Genomic DNA, 21,512 nt, shown 5'->3' with positions numbered 1-21,512 from the left:
GTTTTTAATTATTATGGTATTGATGTATGTTTTTTTGTTGGTAATTTTCTTAGGGGGGTCTATGGTGGCAGATATTCCACCTCCTCATTTTTTTCTTTTTCTTTTCCTAAACACAAAATACTAAGAGTACTGACAGTTTTGAGATATGTGTTTACTATAAAGATTTTTTTATGTAACTGAGCACGGTAGAACATGCTTGTAATCCTAGTACTTCAGAAGTTGAAACAGGAGGATTGCAAGTTTGAGACCAGTCTTAGCAATTCGGCAAGTCCCATCAACTTAGTGAGAATTTCTTTCAAAATAAAAAAAATAAAACAGGGCTGGTGATGTAGCTCAGAAGTAGAACACCCTTGGGTTTACTCTCCAGTAACACACACACACACACACACACACACACACACACACACACACACAGCTTTTCATGTGTAATAAGTAATTTCAGATTAATGTTATCTAAAGAAGAAACTGTCATTGAGCCATCATTCAGATATAGGAGCCTGCTGGGCTCCAGGTTGCTGTTCATTTTCATGATTATTGAGGCCGCTGATCCATACTTGTCAAAACTGAACACTAAGTGCTTGACAGCATCTCCATTAAGTGCCTCCATCATGGCCACATGCGGCTTCTTGGGTTTTCTGGCGAGGTGTAGCATTGTCTGGCGAGGTGTAGCATTGCAGTCTCTCTGGCAGCCCCATTTTTTTCTTTTTTAAATTTTGAAACAGGTTCTCATTAAGTTGCCGAGGCTAGCTAGCCTTGTACCTGTGATCCTTCTGTCTCAGCTTCCCAAATCCTGAGATTGCAGGCATGTGCCACCATGCCTGGCATATGTATATGAATCCTTATATCTAGGCACACGCGCGCACACACACACTTTCCTTGGGTTACTAGTTCTTTATCGTACGCATATGCATCTTTATATCTAGATGCATACGTATCTGTCCACATACACACACACATATATATGTACATGTATCTAGAATTTAATTGGACTATATCACACATTGCAGATGAGGTTTCCCAGTCTCTGGCTACGCTTTTCACTCTTCATTTTTTTCCATTTTTTAAGCTGCTAAAAGAACTTACTGATTTGACCTCTAAAAAGCCCTTGGATGTGACTAGGTTTCAGCCTAAATCATTGAGCTAAAAAGACGTTACACCAGAAGACTGTCTACATCTTGGCTGTGCGTTTGTCTATATTATTTTTTCTCCAGGAAGGCTCTCTTCACAGGATACCGCTGAAGTGCTAGACTACTCTCTTCCCAGGTGGACGTCTCGGGGAGAAGAGAATAACCATCCATTTTGAACTGAACAGTCCCAGTGTGATTACCTGGGTGGAGTCTGATTGATCCTCTGGCCCCAGTCCTCACTCATGGCGGGATGCAGAACAGTGATGCTTAGGACCAGCTCAGGCTCATCCAGAAGCTGAGGTCAGGGTGAGGTTTCCTCCTGCCTGGCAGCTGTGCGCCTATGGAGAGGAGAGGAAGCAGGCAGGGCCACAGAGGCACAAGAAGAAAGTGCTCCTGGCGCTGGGGTGGGAGGAGCAGGGGCCACATCCTTACTATGAGGTCAGAAACACGTCTTTCACTATCCCAAGCTTTTAGATTGTGGAAGCATTTTTTTATTTTTTTTACAGGGTTATAAAATAACCTTTGTTTTTAAAAGTTAACATAGGCACCACAGGAAGCAAAAACACAAGAAGCAAAGAACAAAGCCGTCCATTCAGGAGCAGCTTAGTTGGCTGTGGCCTCCCACGCCTGTGTACACATACACGACATGCCATTTGTGTGATCAAGATCATAGTATATACCGTGCTCTCCCACACATTAGTATTCAATCCAAAATCCCAAAGCTACAAGAGTATTTTCAGTAACCAAGGATATAGTGCACCAACCTAACCTGTTAAAAAATTGTAATCCTGCCTTTCTTGGGATGAAAATTTTACCGAAGGCAGAAATAGCAACAGGCCTTTGGACAGACATATTGCCAGAGTTGAGTTAAATACTGCATTCCCTTAACGCTCGATTTAAAAGGAGATATAAAGCAAGAGTGTACCAGCGTGTTTCTAAGAGTTATCGGATTTTTACTACTAAAATATTAGCTTGAAAGCATGTTCCCAGAAGGGTTTAGAAGGCTAATAGATGTTGGAGAAGTCTGTAAAAAGAAGGGATTTCCCTGATTTTATCAGGGAAGATAAGAAGAAAAGGTAAGCAAAACTTAACACTGATCAAACTTTGACCCTGTAACAATCATGTCTGAATTCACTTGATCATCAAGAAAGCCTTATAAAGCAGACACATAATATTACCACACGACAGACTGAAAGAGAAGCACAAAGAGTCCGGTGAGTTTCCAAGGATTATTACCTAGTGTCCAGGGGACATATGTCAATCCATAACCTATGGCTGTTATCACTGCCGAATTACCATCAAATGGAGACCAAAGAAGAAGAAGCGGAGTTCTTGGAGCTGCTGGGGTTGTCTGGGCTGAGAGCAGCATTCTGGTGTAGCCTCGCTCGGCATCTTTTAGGCAAGCGCAAGATGATTTTTCAGCCATCCACCTTGTCTGAAATTGCCACGTTCTACAAGGGTGCTGACAAGGGAGGAAGGAACTCCAATCAATGAAGTGTGAGAATCACTGCTGGGGGCGCATGCTTGTAATCCCAGGATTTGGGGGCTGAGATGGGGATCACAGGTTCAGGGCCAACTTTGGCAACTGAACGAGGCCCTCATCAACTCAGTGAGACCCTGTTTCCAAATAAAGGGGTGTAGCCAGGAGACAGAACGCTCCCAGGCGCCGTCACCAGTGATGTGTCTGGTTTCATAGACACCATTTCATCTACTCTTCACCAGAGACTCGCCAAGGTGTGATTACTCTTTATACGTCAAAGAAAAAGCAACGAGTCGAAGGGAGGAATTAAGTGATCCCGTGGGCTGCCCATCTGTGTGACTTGGGCACAACTGCCTTCAGCCGCTCAGCTACACTTCCATCGGAATCTGCAAGAAGGCTTGAGAGAGCGCTCTGCTAACTTCTGCTCTTTGGGTGCTTGGTGTTGGAAAGACAGTTCCCTGAGAGGGAGTGAGGGCATTCACATGTCAGCGAAGGAGCTCTCCCACCCAGCTTCTAGGGCTTGACTTCCTGAGGACGTGTGAGTCCCATCTACTCAGGGATGCCCGACTAGGCCGCATGTCTATGTTTTCTAAGGGCAGGTCATCAAGGTCCTGTTACCTTGGGAGATCTGTTAGTTACTGCTATAGGTGATCACCAGAGAAGACCATTCAGATTCGGTTCAAGCCCCCCCAAAAATGTCTGTGTAGCTGGCAGGCAACCACCCTGCAGGGCGTTGCGTCCTGAGTGCAGCCCCGAGCTGTTTCTCAGGGCTCTTTTTATACATCAAAATCACAAGCTCAGGAGTGAAGAGTTTAGACTCTCACAGAACTGACAACAGTTCTTTCCCCCACAGTGGGTGTGTAAGTCAAGTGGAAAGTACAGAAACCAGGGACAGCGTTGTGCAGGAGCTCGACAACCCACGCCTGGCCCTTCTGTTGTTCACCTTTTGTTTTTAGGATAGAGAGTTCCCAACAGCCTTTTTTTTTTTTGCTCTGCAGGAATTACAGAAGCCAAACACATTTGTGTGTGGCTAGCTAGGTACCTGGTGATGAACACTAGTGCCTTGGGGTCAGCTAGGGTAACATCATGGCATTACTGAAGCTAAGGCCTCGGCTCACTTTATCATACTATAGGAATAACTCTTTTTTAAATTTAATTAGAAAAAAAATGGTCTGTGTGTGGTGCTGGGAATTGAACTCGAGCATTCTATCTCCAGTCTATACTCAAGACCAATTTTATTTATTTATTTATTTATTTATTTCAGTACTGGGGTTGGAGCCCAGGGATGTTCTAACTCAGAGTTATGTCTACAGCTCTGTTTTTAATTCTTTATTTTGAAACATGGTCTCACTAAGTTACAGAGGGCTTCACTAAGTAGCTGAGGCTGGCTGTGAACCTGTGATCCTCCTGTCACAGAAGCAGAAAGGAGCACAGCGTATTAATATAGCTTGTGGCTGGGCACGATGGTGCAGGCCAGTGATCCCAGGCTTTGGGAGGCTGAGATAGGAGGATCACAGATTCAAGGCCAGCCTCAGCAACTTAGCAAGACCTTTAGCACCCTAGCAAGACCCTGTTTCAAAACAAAAAATATAAAGGGCTGGGGTGTAGCTTGGAGGTAGAATGCCCCTCCGGTCATTTCCCAAAACCTTTCCCAATAAAAAAATAACCCACAAAAATATTGCTTGTACTAGATCACCGGGTCAAATGGGGGAAAATCTAGGTTCGAACCGAGGTTTCCAGACTCCAGACAGAAGATACCTGCCTGGTCTTCCCTGTGCCGTCCCAGCCTACCTGCACACCTGCGCCCTGTGCGGTCCCCTCTGGGGCCTTCCACTTGGCCTCTGCCAAGAACAGTGGGTGCCCTTACTACATGGACTACAGGAAGGACGGCGGGGCCCGAGGTGGGCGTCACAGGGGGGTCAGCACGTGGAGATTCAGATCTGTGGTCGTGCTCCTACGGGGAGACGGTACATCAGGGTGTGGATTCCCGAATTTTTCTAGTCAGGAAATTAAAACAATTAAAATATGGATTTTAGATACACCGTGGTTACAGCCTCTGTCTTAAACGTTCTAAAATGTAGGGAAACCATTAAAATGTGTAATTCATAGACCTTTGGGAACAACAATGTAAGTCAATGCTTTTTTAAATTTGCGGTACTGGGGATGGAGCCCAGGGGCGTTCTACCTCCGAGCTAGGTCCCAGCCCTATTTTTTATTCTTTATTTTGAAACAGGGTCTCACTGAGTTACAAAGGGCCTCACTGAGTAGCTGAGGCCGTCCTCGAACCACGATCCTCCGGTCTCAGCCTCCCAAGTATGAGGATTACAAGCGTGCGCCATCACAGCCTGCTGTAAGTCAATCTTTTAAGCTTTATTATACTGTGTGATCTGCGACAAATTAAAAAAAAATTTTTTAGTTGGTGCATTGTAGTTATCCATCATAGTGAGATTTTACACACACACACACACACACACACACACACACACACACACACACACACTACTTGATGTGTTTTTCACCTGGCTATCCACTCCTCCTTCTCTGTACATATTAGTGAGTTGGATAGTGATATATATATATTTTTTTGTGATACTGAGGATGGAACCCAGGGTCATTTGACCTCCAAGCTATACCCCCAGACCTATTTTTTATTCTTTATTTTGAAACAGGGTCTCACTGAGTTGCAGAGGGCCTCACTAAGTAGCTGAGGCTGTCTGTGAACCGCGATCCTCCTGTCTCAGTCTCCCGAATGCTGGGGTGACAAGCGTGTGCCCCCACGCCCGGCGATAGTGATATTTTTATTTTTATTTTTATTTTTTTAATTTTTTTATTTTTTTGGTGGTACTGGGGTTTCTGGAAGCCCTTCTACCTCCTGGCTACACTCCCAGACCTATTTTATATTTCTTTTATTTGGAAACAGGGTCTCTTAAGCCAGCGAGGCTGGCTCCGAACCAGCGCGATCCTCCTGTCTCAGCCTCCCAAGCGCGGGGATTACAAGCGTGCGCCCCCACGCCCGGCGATAGTGATATTTTTATATATGGACATAACATTACTTGAACTGTTTCCTTCCTCTACCTCATTTACCCTCCTCCCCTCCACCCTGTGCCCCCTCACTACTCTGCCGCTCTCTCTCCCATTCATCTGAGGTCTCTTTAGTGTTTTATTTTCTCTCTGGCTTCATCATTGAGCTACACCCCTAGCCTTTTTTTTCTTGGTGGTACTGGGGTTCCTAGAAACCCTTCTACCTCCGGGCTACACTCCCAGACCTATTTTATATTTTTATTTGGAAACAGGGTCTCTTAAGCCAGCGCGGCTGGCTCCGAACCTGTGCGATCCTCCTGTCTCCGCCTCCCAAGTGCGGGGATTACAAGCGTGCACCACCATGCCTGGCTGCCCCTAGCCCTTCTTAATTTTGATTCAGGGTCTCATAAAATTGCTGAGGGTCTAGTTAAATTGCGGAGGCTGGCCTTGAACCTGTGATCCTCCTATCTCAGCCTTTCAAGTACTGAGGTTTCAGGTGTGCCCCACTGTGCTCGACATCTACCCCCATTTAAAAAATCCTTCTCCCTTCCTTCCACTAGTTGTGGTAACTACTATCCTACTATAAAATGTGATGAGAAATTAAAGTTATCAAACCATATAAATGATTTTCCCAGGGAGACAGGATTTCTAGATCTAGATGTTTACCTTTGCTGCATTTTCCAACCAACATTCCCAGTGGAAGTCATGAGGCCCGAGACTAGCTGGTCCCGCTGAGGAGCCTCCGCAGGGCGCTTTTAATGTCCTTGTTCCTCAGGCTGTAGATGAAGGGGTTCAGCATGGGGGTGACCACCGCGTACATCACAGAGGCCACCGCAACATCTCTTGGAGAACGTGACACAGCCGATCCAAGGTACGCTCCAAAGGCTGTCCCATAAAACAAGCCAACAACCACCAGGTGAGGCCCACAGGTGGAGAAGGCTTTGTACTTCTCACACAAGGACGGGAGTCTCAGAACAGAGGAAATAATTTTACGGTAAGAAAAGAAAATTCCGCAGACAGGAAGAAGACCGGACATGGCACCAACAAGATACATGACCATGTTATTGGTGAAGGAGTCAGAACAGGCAAGATTAAGAACTTGAGAGGGGTCGCAGAAGAAATTAGAAATTTCCACATCCTTGAAGCGGGTAAACTGTAATGCAGTCAAGTTGTGCAGCTGGGAGTCCAACAGGCTAAGCAAAAAGGACACCAAAACCAAGGAGCCACAGAGGCGGGGGTTCACGATGACTGTGTAGTGCAGGGGGTGACAGATGGCCACGAACCGGTCGTAGGCCATCACGGTCAGAAGCATGCCATCCATGCATCCAAAGAGGATCAAAAAAGACATCTGTACCAGGCAGCCTGCGTAGGAGACGGCTCTGCTGTGAGTTAAAATGTCCACAATCATCTTGGGGACCGTGGTGGAGATGAAACCGATGTCCGCCAAGGACAGGTTGCAGAGGAAGAAGTACATGGGGGTGTGGAGGCGGGGGTCGGAGCCGACGGCCAGGACGATGAGCAGGTTCCCCAGGACGGTGACCAGGTACATGGTCAGGAAGAGCCCAGAGAGCACGGGCTGCAGCTCTGGGTCCTCTGAGAGGCTCAGGAGGTAGAATTCTAAGACACGTGTTAGATTTTGTGCTTCTGTATTGCTTGGGTAGCTTTTGAAAATGAAAAGACAGAAAAAAAAAATGAAATATGCCACCACTCAGTTCTGGGTCTGTATTTTGGATACAACTGTTGTCTTACAAGGTCCTCATGTTTGAACATACACCTTTGGCAACACTTCTGTTTTGTTACAAATCTGATACCATTAACACAGTTTCCTCATTAACTGTTTTTGTGAATCACTTCTTCCAGAACATACTTAGGTTAGCGGTGCTACAGTGGAGAGTGTTGAAAGACCAAGAACACTATAGATGACATGCTATTGTCACAGTAAAATCCAAACTATGATTTCCAGACAAAAGATAAAAGGTATCTTTCCTACACTAAAAAAATTGTAGAAATAAAAAGAAACGAAGGTGCTGTAAAATATAGCACCTTTTATTCTAAGATAATAGCACAAATATCCTTGATGTGAAATATTTATAAGCACTCCAGAAGAACAGAAACCATATTATCAAAATTCAAAAGAAAGCTAAAAGCTCATGATATCAAAACATGTTTGCTTGTTAAATGTTTGGATTTTCACAATCTTTCCACTTTTCCGTTTTGATCCTGCCTTGAAGATGGGAATCGTGCAGATTTATAGATTGCCTTTCAGAAGTTATTTAATACAGAACTCCTAACCTTGAATTTGCTGGATTTATTTTTTTTTTTAATCCTGGGTATTGAACCCAGGTATGTTCTACCTCTGAGCTATACCCTTAGCCCTATTTTATTTTTTATTTTGAAACAGGGTTGCTGTTGCTAAGTTGCTGAGGCTTGCCTGGAACCTTCGATCCTCCTCTCTCAACCTCCCGTCTTGTGATTACAGGCACGTGCCTCCATACCTGGCTAGTCTCAAATTCTGATAATCTGTTCATACCTAGGACGCACCACTGACTACATAAATTAGGATACAATGCATCTTTTAGTAATTAATACATTTTTAAGAAATACTTCTGTAATATCTGATTTTATACAGCTCTTTGTGTCAACCCCCACGATCATAGGGAAATATGTGGATGTGAGGCCACTTTTGATGTTTGTTGTTTATTTTACTGTGCTTAGTGCCTGCCTGCCTGCCTTTTCTCCTTTTCTCTTCTCTCCTTCCTTCCTTCTTCCCTCCTTCCCTCCCTCCCTTCCTTCCTTTCTCCTGTACCCTGAACTGGATATTGAGCCCAGGGACATTCTACCTCAGAGCTACACCCCAGCTGTTTTTTTTTTTTGTTTGTTTGTTTGTTTTGTTTTGAAACAGGGTCTCCTTAAGACTTTTAGCAAGGGCTTTGCTAACTTGCTGAGGCTGACATTAAACCCGGAGTGCTCCTGTTTCAACCTCCCAAATATCGATTTATAGGTGTGTGCCACCACAGCTGGCTCACTCCATTTTTTCTAATAATAAACTCTATTATATTTTTTCTAATGTAAACTCATTATTTATAAATGAGTAATTTGGCACCTGAAGATAGCCCCAAACCAGGTTTGAAATTCAGCCTTTGCCCAACCCAGGTATAGAGGACCAAGCCCAGGGCACTCTATCACTGAGCTGTAACCCCAGGTTTATCTATCTACATCTATCCATCTATCTATCAATCTGTCAATCTATCGATCTATTGATCGATCGATCTATCTACCTTCCATCATTATCATCTATCGATCATCTATTTATTTATTTTTGATACTGGAGATGGAGCCCAGGGGAATTCTACCTCAGAGCTACACCTCTAGCCCTATTTATTTATTTATTTATTTATTTATTTATTTATTTACTTACTTACTTATGAAACAGGCTTTCGCTAAATCGCTGAGGCTGGCCTCAAACCCAGGTTCCTCTTATCTTAGTCTCCCAAGTACTGGGATTACAGACCCATTGCCATTATTCTAGGCTTGTTTTTTTTTTTTTTTAATTTTCAGTCAGGGTCTTGCTAAGTCGCCCAGGCTGGCCTCACACTTGCTGTCCTCCTGCGTCAGTCTCCAGAGTAGCAGGGATTGTCAGTGTTAGGAAGAGTTAGCCTCTTTAATGTGGGACCTCTTGCCTGGTGACACTAGGCAGAGCCTCGCGCAGCAGAGCATTTGAGAGGAGACAGAGTTCTGGAGGAGAATCCCTAGACCTCACCCACGACTCCAACACAGACTTAGTCCTCTGAGCCCAAACTTGACATATTGAGAGCCACCCATTGGTCTGTCCAAACTGTCTTGCTTGTCCCTATGATGAGAAAACAGTGTCCTTGACTCTCTCTCCTCCTCCCACCATCTTCCTGAGCACTTACTGGCTGGGGCTGCGTCTCCGCTGGGCCATCACCAAGGAGGACTGATCCCCGTTCCCTCTCCTGCTGGGTGCACCCTGTTGCCTCAGGCTCAGTACTCAGGACTTGAAAAAAGACCGACTCAAGTTCATGAAGATGCTCGTGAGGGTAGCAGACCCTGGGACGGAGTCACTGTGCTGCCACCGGCAAAGCAGAGGTCTGGAGGTGCTGGCTAATTATGGCACCTGTGTGAACTTGGAGGCACAATGCCAAAGCTCCTAATTAGCCAATTGGCCCATGGTAACTCAGCCTCTGAGGACTTGTTAATATTAATGGAAGAGGAGAAAGAGAAAAGGATGTATACATGAGGGAAACTCATCTATGGTCCTTCTTTCTAACTTTCAAGTTGTAGGATCCATATTTAAAATCGAGACCCATTTATTTGCATTTTTTAATTTTTTGGTGATACTGGGGATTGAACTCAAGAGAGTTCTGCCTCTGAGTTACACTCCCAGTCAATAATTTGATTTTGAAACAGGATCTCACTAACTTGTTGAGGGCCTCACTAAGTTGATGAGGGTGGCCTCAAGCCTGTAATCCTCTGGTCTCAGCCTCTCAAGTATTGCAGGCTAACTTTTCCCATTTAACAACTAAATGTGGTATTTTGATATCTGTCAATCCACGGTATTTACCAGGAAATCTGGGGAGAATTGGGTTTTCTATACCAAAACTCTCATGCCATTTCCATTCCTCAGCTACCATTTGTTTCTGAGAACTTATTTTTATTTCCCTGGCTTTTTGCTTTAGTTAGTATTTTATATGTTGGAGATTTATGGATATTTTATAACTTGAATGGGTATTCAGTTCTCACTTTTTTTTCTCAAATGGAGTTAATTGGTATATCATAGACCTACTGATGTTTACATATTTACTTGAAAACTTACACATTGCGTACACACTTCGGGGGTAGCAGGAAAGAAAGCTATATTATTTTTTGAGGAATACACAAACATTTTAACCTATTTTTGGGGTAGTAAGCAATATTATTTGTTTTTTTTTTTTTTTTTTTGGTGGTACTGGGGTTTCTGGAAGCCCTTCTACGTCCGGGCTACACTCCCAGACCTATTTTATATGTTTATTTGGAAACAGGGTCTCTTAAGCCAGCGCGTCTGGCTTCGAACCTGAGCGATCCTCCTGTCTCCGCCTCCCAAGTGCGGGGATTACAAGCGTGCGCCACCACGCCCGGCAAGCAATATTATTTGAAAATATAAGTTCACGCAGTCTATTTTGTTAACAACAGACACCATTGTCTCCATCAGGTCATCTAACTTTATTCATCTTATAACTAAAAGTTTGTGTACTTTGACCAACATATTTTCATATCCCTCACCCTTAGGCTCCAGAATAATTATTTTACTATTACTATAAGTTCAACTTTTTCATTTTTTAATTTACTTTTTATTTTTTTGTGGTACTGGGGGTGGAACCCAGAGGCTTTCTACCTCCGGGCTACACTCTCAGACCTATTTTATATTTTATTTGGAAACAGGGTCTCACTAGGTTGCTGAGAGCCTCACTAAGCAGCTGAGGCTGGGTTCAAACCTGTGCGATCCTCCTGTCTCAGCCTCCCAAGCGCGGGGATTACAAGGGTGCGCTACCACGCCCGGCTGCTGAACATTTTAAAAATGTATTATTGGCCTCTTGTATTTCTTTTTTTTTTGTGAAAGAAAAAGATCATCTGACCTTGCACTTTTTGTGACTAATTACACTTAGCCCAATACCCTTCAGTTTCATTCATTTCCCTGAAATTGACACAATTTTGTTCTTTATGGCCAAGTAGAATTCCATTGTGTCTATATCCCATAATTTTGTAATCCATTCATCTGTTGATGGGCATCTCTGCTGGTTCCATAGTTTAATAATTATGAATTTCTCCTTCTTTGCTAGAGTTGGTCTCTGAGAGCTTCTGGGTTTGGCACAGGATTGCCAAGATGGCACTGTCTCCACTTTCTACTCACCAGGTAAGACGTGTGGAGCTCTTTTCAGCCCTCTGCCCTTGGTGCCGTATCAAATTCCACTGTGTTTCAATTATCTTTCTTTTGTTGAGATCTGACAGCTTTTTTTCCCTTGACAAGAAAGTCTTATTCTTTGTTCCTCCTCCTCCTCCTCCTCCTCCTCCTCCTCCTCCTCCTCCTCCTCCTCCTCCTCCTCCTCCTCCTCCTCCTCTTCTCCTCTTCCTCTCCTCCGCCTTCTCCTTCTCCTTCTCCTTCTCGCAGCCTCCTCCTCCTCCTCCTCCTCCTCCTCCTCCTCCTCCTCCTCCTCCTCTTCTCCTCCTTCTCCTCTTCCTCTCCTCCGCCTTCTCCTTCTCCTCCTCCTCTCCTCCTCCTCCTTCTCCTCCTCCTTGCCGCCGCCGCCTCCTCCTCCTCCTCCTCCTCCTCCTCCTCCTCCTCCTCCTTCTTCTTCTTCTTGGTGGTACTGGGGTTCCTAGAAACCCTTCTACCTCCAGGCTACACTCCCAGACCTATTTTTATACTTTTCTAAAATTTGGAAACAGGGTCTCTTAAGCCAGTGTGGCTGGCTTCGAACCTGCGCAATCCTCCTGTCTCTGCCTCCCAAGCGTGGGTATTACAAGTGTGCGCCACCATGCCCGTCTCTTTGTTTATTCTTAAAAGAGTGAATGAACGACCATGCACACAGATTTATCTGGAATGTTTTTGCTTTTCAAACATACTTCAGGCCAGGCGTGGTGGCGTACGCTTGTAATCCCAGTATTTGGGAGGCTGAGACAGGAGGATCACGCAGGTTCGAAGCCAGCCTCAGCTACTTAGTGAGACTCTCAGCAACTTAGTGAGACCCTGTTTCCAAATAAATATAAAATAGATCGGGGTGTAGCCTGGAGGTAGAAGGCCCCTGGGTTCTATCCCCAGTACTACACACACACACACACACACACACACACACACACACACACACGAAAAAAAAAAAAAACAAAGAAGAAAGAAACAAATACTAGATCCAGAGAAGGGGCTAATTCCACCAGATGAGAAACTAAGAATTAAAAGAGAAATAACAGTATATCAAATGGAAAAATGATAGGAAACAAAAATTATCTCATGATTATAACATTAAATGTCAAAAGTTCAAACTCCCCAATTAAAAGGCATAGACTGGCAATGTGGATTAAAGAAGATAAACCAACCATATGATGCGTGATAGAAACTCTCCTTACAGGCAACAAAAATATTCATAGGCTAAAAGTGAAATGATGGAAAAAAACCATATTTCATGCAAATGGAGACCAAAACCAAACAATATATATTATAGCAATACTACATATTTTTTTAATTTAATTTTTATTTTTTTTATAAGTGGAACATATTGAGAGTGGTGTACATTTACATTGTGCTTCATGCCCCCCCCCCCAATAGAGAGTGTCCAGGTTAACCATGTTGTATTTATACTATTACACATATTCGTATGTAGCTCCTCCATTGAACAACTCAGCTTTCTTCCTCTCCTATCCTTCCGTTTTCCCCTCCATCATCTGGAGTCCCTCTGGTATTACCACTACTCCCTAGCTTGGGCATATTAGAGAAAATATACGCCCCTTCTCTTTCTGTGCTCGACTAATCTCACTTAACATAATGTTCTCTAGTTCCTTCCATCTTCTTGCAAATGCTATTATTTTATTCTTCTTCATAGCTGAATAGAATTCCATTGTGTGTATTTCCCACAATTTTGCAATCCATTCATCTGTGATGGAGATCTAGGTTGGTTCCATATTTTGGCTATTACAAACTGTGCTGCTATGAACATGGGTAAGCATATGTTAAGGTAGTTCTCTGATTTCACCCCCTTTGGAAAGATACCCAGGAGTGGTAGAGCCGGATCAAATGGTGGATCTCTTCCCAGTTTTCTAAGGAATCTCCATACTGATCTCCATAATACTACATATCTTACAAAGGGGTAGTAATGCTCATATCTTACAAAGTAGATTTTAAGTGAAAACTCATCAGAAGAGAGATGATATAATTATAGTAAACATTTGTACCCCAAATGTAGCTCACACACCTTTATAAAACAAACCTTTTGAGAGACATTAGGTATCAGATATGCCCTTGTACAATAATATAGGGAGACTTCCAACAAAACTCTCACTCTGCTAGACTGATATTTCAGACAAAATATGAGCTAAGTTTCTTCAGACCAGAAGAACACTCTAAACCAAATGGGTCTACACAGAATATTCTATCCAGTAACAAATGAATACACATTTGTCTCAGTGGCTCATGGAGCCTTTTTAAGAAGAGATCATTTTCTGGGCCACAAAACAAGTACCAGCAAATTAAAAAATTTAATACAATTTCGTGCATATTTTCTAATCATAATGGAATGGAAATACAAATTGAAACCAGAAAGACCAAAAGAAATTATGTAAATACATGGAGATGGAATGATACACTATTTTTTGTGATACTAGAGGTGGAACTCAGGGGCCTTCTCCCTCCGGGCTATACCCTCAGCCCTATTTTATTTTTTATTTAGAAACAGGATCTTGCTAAGTTGATGAGAGCCTCACTAAGTTGATGAGGCTGTCCTCAAACCTGCGATTCTCCTGTCTCAGCCTCCTGAATGCTGGGATTATAAGCATGTGTCACCACGCCCAGCTTTCTAGGGGACATTTTAAATCCAAACCATTACACTTGGTGTAAGAAATGAACTCAGTGGTTCAAATTGGTGCCATCTCTTCTCCTCCTCCACTGCCGCTTCCTCCTCCTCCTCCTCCTCCCCCTCCCCTCCTCCTCCTCCTCCTCCTCCTCCTCCTCCTCCTCCTCCTCCTCCTCCTCTTCCTCCTCCTCCTTCTCCTCCTCCTCCTCCCCTCCTCCTCCTCCTCCTCCTCCTCCTCCTCCTCCTCCTCCTCCTCCTCCTCCTCCTCCTCCTCCTCCTCTTGTCCTAAGGATTGCACGCAGGGGCTTTCTGCCTTTAATCTACACTCACAGCCATTTTTACTTTTTATTTTGAAACAGGTCTTGCTGACTTGCTGAGGTTGGCCTGGAATCTGTGATCCTCCTGTCCAAGTGTCAGGGTTATAGCCATGCACCGTCATGCCTGACAATATTTGAACTTTAATGATTTTGGAATGTGACTAAGAAGTGGCACATCTGGGTCTTATTGTGGTTATATTTCTATTCTTTTGAGGAACCGCCATGCTATTCTTCCTATTGTACTAATTTACAATCTCACCAACAATGTACAAAAGTCCTTATTTTTCCACGTCCTCACCAAGTTAATATTTATTTATTCACTTATTATATATATATATTATATATATTTTACCAATCATATATATATATCATATCATATATATCTATCATATCATATATATATATATTACCAAAGACAGAAAAAGAGAGTGGGAAAGGAAAAAAACCCTATGTGACTTAGAGGTGGAATTTCTTTAGCTCATTTCAGGTCTTTCTGCCGGTTCAAAACCCAGACCAGTGTTTCTATCATTGAATAATAGCACATTCTCTTGGGAAGCCTCTCTCTCTCTCTCTCTCTCTCTCTCTCTCTCTCTCTCTTTCTGTATTGGTATTGAACTCAGGGAAATTCTACCTCTGAGATACACATGAAGCCATTTTTATTTTGAAACAGGGTCTCATTAAGTTGCTGAGGCCTTGCTAAGCTGAGGAGTCTGACTTTGAACTTACAATCCTTCTGTCTCAGCCTCCCAAGGACTGTGATCACAGGTATGTGCCATCATATCCAGCTCTGAGGAGTCTCTTTATGGCCCTCTTAATGTCTGTGTTCCTCAAGCTGTAGATGAAGGGGTTCAGCATGGGGGTGACCACGGTGTACATCGCGGAGGCCACCATGCCCTTGTGGAAAGAAGATGATATACCAGAACTTAGGTACACACCCAGACCTGTGCCATAGAATAAAAAAACCACAGATAGATGAGAACCACAGGTAGAAAAAGCTTTATATCTTCCATGCACTGATGAGATTTTCAAGATTGATGAGATGATTCGGGTATAGGAGAAAAGGATCCCCAAGAAGGGAACAAAGCCGAGGAGGCCAGTCACCATGTAGAGTACTATGTGATTGACCAGAGTGTCTGAGCAGGCCAGCGTGAGGGCCTGCACAAGTTCACAGTAAAAGTGCCGAATCACCCGGTTGGTGCAGAAGGACAGACGCAGAGTCAGCAGACTCTGGATCAGGGCGTATGACAAGCTGAGGGACCAGGATGCGAGAACCAGCCGGCCACACACCTGGGGGCTCATGATGACTGGATAGTGCAGGGGGTGGCAGATGGCCACAAACCGGTCGTAGGCCATCGTGGTGAGGAGAAATGTATCCACGCCTCCAAAAACCATGAAGAAGTACATCTGGGTGATGCAGGCCACGTAGGAGATGGCTTTGCTCTGCGTCTGGATGTTCACCAGCATCTTTGGTACCGTGGTGGAGATGAAACCGATGTCCGCCAAGGACAGGTTGCAGAGGAAGAAGTACATGGGGGTGTGGAGGTGGGGGTCCAAGATGACGGCCAGGATGATGAGCAGGTTCCCCAGCACCGTGACCAGGTACGTGGACAGGAAGAGCCCAAACAGCACCGGTTGAAGCTCTGAGTCTTGGGAAAATCCCAGGAGTAGAAATTCCAAAGCAGTTGTTTGATTCATTGGCTCCATGCTTTTGACACATCGGCTAGGCAATTATGGAAGAGGAAGAACCTGAAATAAACACCAGGCAGGCTCTAAATTCTCTCTACTTGTTGATTCTTGAGGCGAAAGATTGGGCATAAAAGCCTTGTTGTGGTTTAGGTCAAGAATGGCACCCAAAAGCTCATGTGTGCAAGACGTGGTCCCCAATACAGCAGAGTCCAGAGGTGGGTTCAGGGGAGATGATGGGATCGTGAGAACTGTGACCTCGTCCGTGGACAGATTCACCTGAAGGGTTAAAATCTGAATGGGCTCCTGGGCGGTGGTGGAAAGTACACGGGGTGGGACCTAGTAGAAAGGACTGGGCCTCGGGGACATGCATTGGAAGCATGTATCTCATTCCTAGTTCTTTCCTTCCCTCTCCCGCTCTGCTTTCTGGCTGACAGGAGCTGAGCCTCTCCCCTCTGCCACACCTTGTCACCATGATGTTTCTGCCTTGGAGCCTGCTGAGCGCGGAATGCAATCTCTGCAACTGTGAGCCAGAATAAATCTCTCCTCCAAGTTATTTTCCCCAGGTATTTCTCACAGTGATGGGAAGCTCACACAAGCCTTGATGGCACAAAGCGTAGGAATCCTAGGTTCTGTCACGCGTCATACACATGCGTATGTGCGTAACTACATATGTGTATGATGTATGTTTCCCCCCCAGTACTGGAGATTGAACCCAGGGGTATTCTACCTGTGAGTTACACCCTCGGCCCTATTTAATTTTACTTCAAGAATTCATATCATGTTTTTATTTTATTTTTTTCTCATGTTTATATACTTTCGTTGGAGCATTGTAGTCTCACAGCATGTTGTAGCTCGGAGTGGTGGGGCATACGTACGTAGCATGTGCTGAGCTTCCCCCTGGCTCCCTTCCCACTCCCTCCCTCCCCCGTACATGATCCCAAGACTGACAGTGATGATTTCACATAATTCCCATGGAAGAGTTTCCTTCCTTCCTTCTTCCTCCCCACCACTGTCTTCTCCTAGACCCCTCTATCGCCCCACTGTGGTTTCTCCTCTGTATCTAAAGTCCTTCTCATGTCCCAATCACTCCTAGCTTTCACGTACGGGTTCACGTATGAGAGAAACGTATGGCCCTTCAGTTTCTATGAATTATACATATTCCTCTTCAACTTGTTTTTTATGTTATTGGTGCACTGTCATTACACATCACAGTGAGGTTGGAAGTGACACAAGGACGCACGCACACGGCACTCGGCGTGCTTCTCTCTGGATCTCCCCAGGCCCCTTCAAGCACATTAGTGAGCTTGATAGCGATACCTTCATTTTATGAACACAGCATTATTTGAACTGTCTCCTTCATCAGCTTTTCTGCTTTCCTCTCCCCACTTCCCTATCCTGATCTTATTCCACTATTTTACTTGGTTTTTCTCCTCACTCATCTGAGTCCTTTTTTTTTTTTTTTTTGGTGGTACTGGGGTTCCTGTAAACCCTTCTACCTCCAGGCTACACTCCCAGAACTATTTTTTTTAATATTTTTATTTTGGAAACAGGGTCTCTTAAGCCAGCGAGGCTGGCTTCGAACCTGCGCGATCCTCCTGTCTCTGCCTCCCAAGCGCAGGGATGACAAGCGTGCGCCGCCACGCCCGGCTGAGTCCTTTTTTTAATTGGTGTATTGTAGTCATACATCTTAATGGCGTACAATTGGTAGAGGCATACATGCACACATCACTCATTTCCTATTTTGTTTATTTATATTTTGAAACAGGGTCTCACTAAGTTGCTGAGGTCTTTGTGAAGTTGCTGTCACTGGCCTTGAGCCTACAATCCTCCTGTCTCAACTTCCCAAGTACTGGGATTACAGATGTGCACCGCCATACCTGGTTTATAGGCAATGTTTGGTGACGTTGACCAAGTCGTGCCCATTGGCCTCTGGGACACCCACCCATTTCCTTTGTCTGCCTTAGAATCAGCAACGATAGAAAGGTAAGAGGGACTTTAGGCCCTAGGGATAAATGGTTCACATTTGCTGTAATGCACATGAGGCCAATAAATTTAAGCAAAAGTCTTGCACCATCTTCTATGTCTGTGGCAGAACTGGAACTCGGGAAATTAGATGACTAGGTCTGAGCAGTGATGAAATTTGAGAGTACAGGAAATAATGTAGAAAAAGTACTGTAGGATGGGTAGAGTTCTGTTTTCTTCCCAAGGGAAAGGAAGAAAGAATGGAAAAGGGGAGAGAGAGATATCCAGATACAGAGAGAAGAAAAAAAAAGGAAAGGATGGAGATGGGGAAGAAGGAAGAAAGGAAAGAAGAAGAAGAAGAAGAAATGATTAAAATGAATTTTTTTCATGACTTGGCATGGTGGTGCATGCTTGTAATCTCAGTACTTGGAAGGAGACTGAGACAGGAGGATCGCAGGTTCAAGGCCAGCCTCAGCAACTTAGCAAGACTCTGTTTCAAAATAAAAATAAAAGGCTAGGTGTGGTGGCACATGCTTGTAATCCCAGTACTTGGGAAGCAGAGACAGGAGGACTGCAGGTTGTGTCCAGCCCCAGAAACTTAGTGAGGTCATCTGCAACTTGGTGAGATCTTGTTTTCAAATAAAGGAATAAAGCCAGGCGTGGTGGCGCACGCTTGACATCCCAGCATTTGGGAGGCTGAGACAGGAGGATCGCGGTTTGTGGATACCTCAGCTATTTAGTGAGGACCTTTGCAACTCAGTGAGACCCTGTTTCAAAATAAAAAATAAGAAATAGGGCTGGGGGTGTAGCTTGGAGGTAGAATGCCCCTGGGTTCCATCCCCAGTACCGCAAAAAAACAAAAACCAGTAACACACACACACACACGCACACACACACACACGCACACACACACGTGGGCTGGGTGTGTGGTATAGAGGTAGAATAACCCAGGGTTCAATCCCTGGCACCACACCCAAAACAAAACAAACAACAACAAATAAACAAAAAAAACCCCCAATCAAACAACAAGAAAAAAGAAAACCATGTTAACAATTAATGTGTAGCATTCCAGGGAGCATTGACGTTCCACAGGAACAAGTCTTTCCTGGATATTCCTCACGTGCTGAAATTCTCTTCAGATGTGAAGTTTGCGGATTGATCAAACAGTCCAAATAAGACATTGCACCAAGGTTTAAGCCATGCGGTACAAAAAGGCGTTGATTGCGATGATTACAAAGCGAAATTGCTTTATTTGTTTTGCTTTGGGGTACTGAGGATCCACCCGGGGCAAAGGTGATCTAATACTGAGCCTCGCCCTTTAAAAAAATTATTTTTTTACTTTGTGAAAGGATCATTCTAATTTGCCCAGGTGGTGTCAAACATCCTCTGTTTCAAAACTAAAACAACAACAACAACAACAACAACAACAAAAAACCCCCAAACAGAAACCAACAAACAATACTCATAAAAGGGCTGAGGGTGTCACTTGGAGGTGGAATGCCTCTGGTTTTAATCACATTTTTTATTTATACAATGATTTTTGGCATCCTCTTTTGCCTTATATTGAGTAACGTCAACCCTCAGTATCTGAGGGGAATTGGCTCCAGGATCTCTATGCCCCCCACCCCAATACAAGGACGCTCAGGTCCCTTTTCTACAGCGGTGCAATGTTTGCGTATGATGTATGCAAACCTCTTGTATTATTATTTTTATCAGCACAAAGGATTAAATCAATGTAAGCTTTACCACAGCAATACACTGCTAGCCCTTCTATTATTATTATTATTATTATTATTATTATTATTATTAATTTTTTACTTTGAGATAGGGTCTCATTAAATTGCCTAGGCTGGCCTCAAAACTAGAGATGGAACTGGGCGTGGTGGTACATGCTTGTAATCCCAGTATCTGGGAAGCTGAGATAGGAGAATCACAGGTTTGAAGCCAGCCTCAGCAACTTCATGAGATTCCCCCATCAAATTAGTGAGACCCTGTTTCAAAATAAAAATAAAAAGGCTGGTGGTATAGCTCAGAGATAGAATGCCCCTGAATTTATTTCCCAGTAGTGTGTGCACACGCACACACACACACACACACACACACACACACACACACTCGGGACTAGATTCTAGGCTCACTTTTTTTTTTTTTGGTGGTACTGGGGTTCCTGGAAGCCCTTCTACCTCCGGGCTACACTCCCAGACCTATTTTATATTTTTATTTAGAAACAGGGTCTCCTAAGCCAGCGCGCGCAGCTGGCTTCGAATCTGCGCGATCCTCCTGTCTCTGCCTCCCAAGCGCGGGGATTACAAGCGTGCGCCACCACGCCCGGCCCCTAGGCTCACTTTTTACCCACCTGACCCCAGTGTTTGTATAACATAGTTTTTTCAGACACCTGGAGACCCACTTTCCCAGACAGTAATAGGAGTCAGGTGGATCAGAGCATTTGTTCCCCTGTGTCTGGGTGTAAGCACCTCAGAACACAAGAGGGTAGGTGCTGGAGGACACCCCTCCTCTCCTTCTTGGTGCCCGTCTGAGCGCCGCCTCCTCTTCCCAGACACCTTGTGAACATCCTGGTGTCATTTAGTCTTTAACCAGTGCTTAGTATGCACCAGAGAGGAGCATCCTCAGAGCATCTTTGTGACTTCTGTGATTTTAGAAATGTTTAATGAGAGGGTCAGCCTGGAACATGTTTTTAACTGTGAGTTATGTCTCTTGAGAAAAACAGTGACTCTACACATTTAGGTTTTAAAATGTAGGTGTGGTAAGGAAAAGTCTATTTAGTTTTTTGTGTGGTACTGGGGTTTGAACCCAGGGGTGTTCTATCTCTGAGATACTCCTCTCAAACTCCCTTTTTGTGGTAATTTGGACTAAATTCATTTGCATGAATTTATTTTACTTTTTATTTGGAAACAGGGTCTCATTAAGTTGCCGAGAGCCTCACCAAGACCCCAAGGTGGTCCTCAAACCTATCTCAGCCTCCCAAGTGCTGGGATTACAGGCGTACAATGCGGCACCAGCTTGATTCTTCTTCAAGGTTTCCTGTAAGACAAGGGTGACGTGGGGAAAGAGGGCAACACTGTCTGGAGAAGTGGGAGATGTTTCCAATAAGAGAGAGGGACAGGAAAATCAAGGAAACCTGGTTCCAGGCTGAGGGAGACTGGAGTCTCTGGAGTTCTTGTGTTAGGTAATAAGAAAAAAAGAACTAGAAAAGACTAAGACAAAGCACCTGTTGTGTGTGTGTGTATGTATGTATGTATGTATGTATGTATGTATGTATGCATCCATGTATAGTACTGGAGATTGAACCAAATGGCGTTTTACTTCAAAGCTACACTTCCAACCCTATTTTATTATTATT

General features: G+C 44.2%; 2 protein-coding genes across 2 annotated transcripts; both read right to left on the bottom strand.

Moving 5' to 3' along the window:
* Positions 1-6,346: 6,346 nt before the first annotated feature.
* LOC308276409 (olfactory receptor 7E178-like) lies at positions 6,347-7,297 on the bottom strand (the record flags this gene model as incomplete). The annotated part of the gene is made up of 1 exon (XM_080715148.1): positions 6,347-7,297. Exon 1 carries the CDS (start codon positions 7,175-7,177, stop codon positions 6,347-6,349), a length of 831 nt encoding a protein of 276 aa, XP_080571274.1. The 5' UTR covers positions 7,178-7,297.
* Positions 7,298-15,262: 7,965 nt separating this feature from the next.
* LOC308276681 (olfactory receptor 7A5-like) lies at positions 15,263-16,207 on the bottom strand (the record flags this gene model as incomplete). The annotated part of the gene is made up of 1 exon (XM_080715507.1): positions 15,263-16,207. One exon carries the CDS (start codon positions 16,205-16,207, stop codon positions 15,263-15,265), a length of 945 nt encoding a protein of 314 aa, XP_080571633.1.
* Positions 16,208-21,512: the final 5,305 nt, after the last annotated feature.

Source organism: Muscardinus avellanarius (assembly GCF_963383645.1).
Source record: "Muscardinus avellanarius genome assembly, chromosome: 18".
NCBI classification, from domain to species: domain Eukaryota; kingdom Metazoa; phylum Chordata; class Mammalia; order Rodentia; family Gliridae; genus Muscardinus; species Muscardinus avellanarius.
This window is presented reverse-complemented; position numbering and strand designations above follow the sequence as displayed.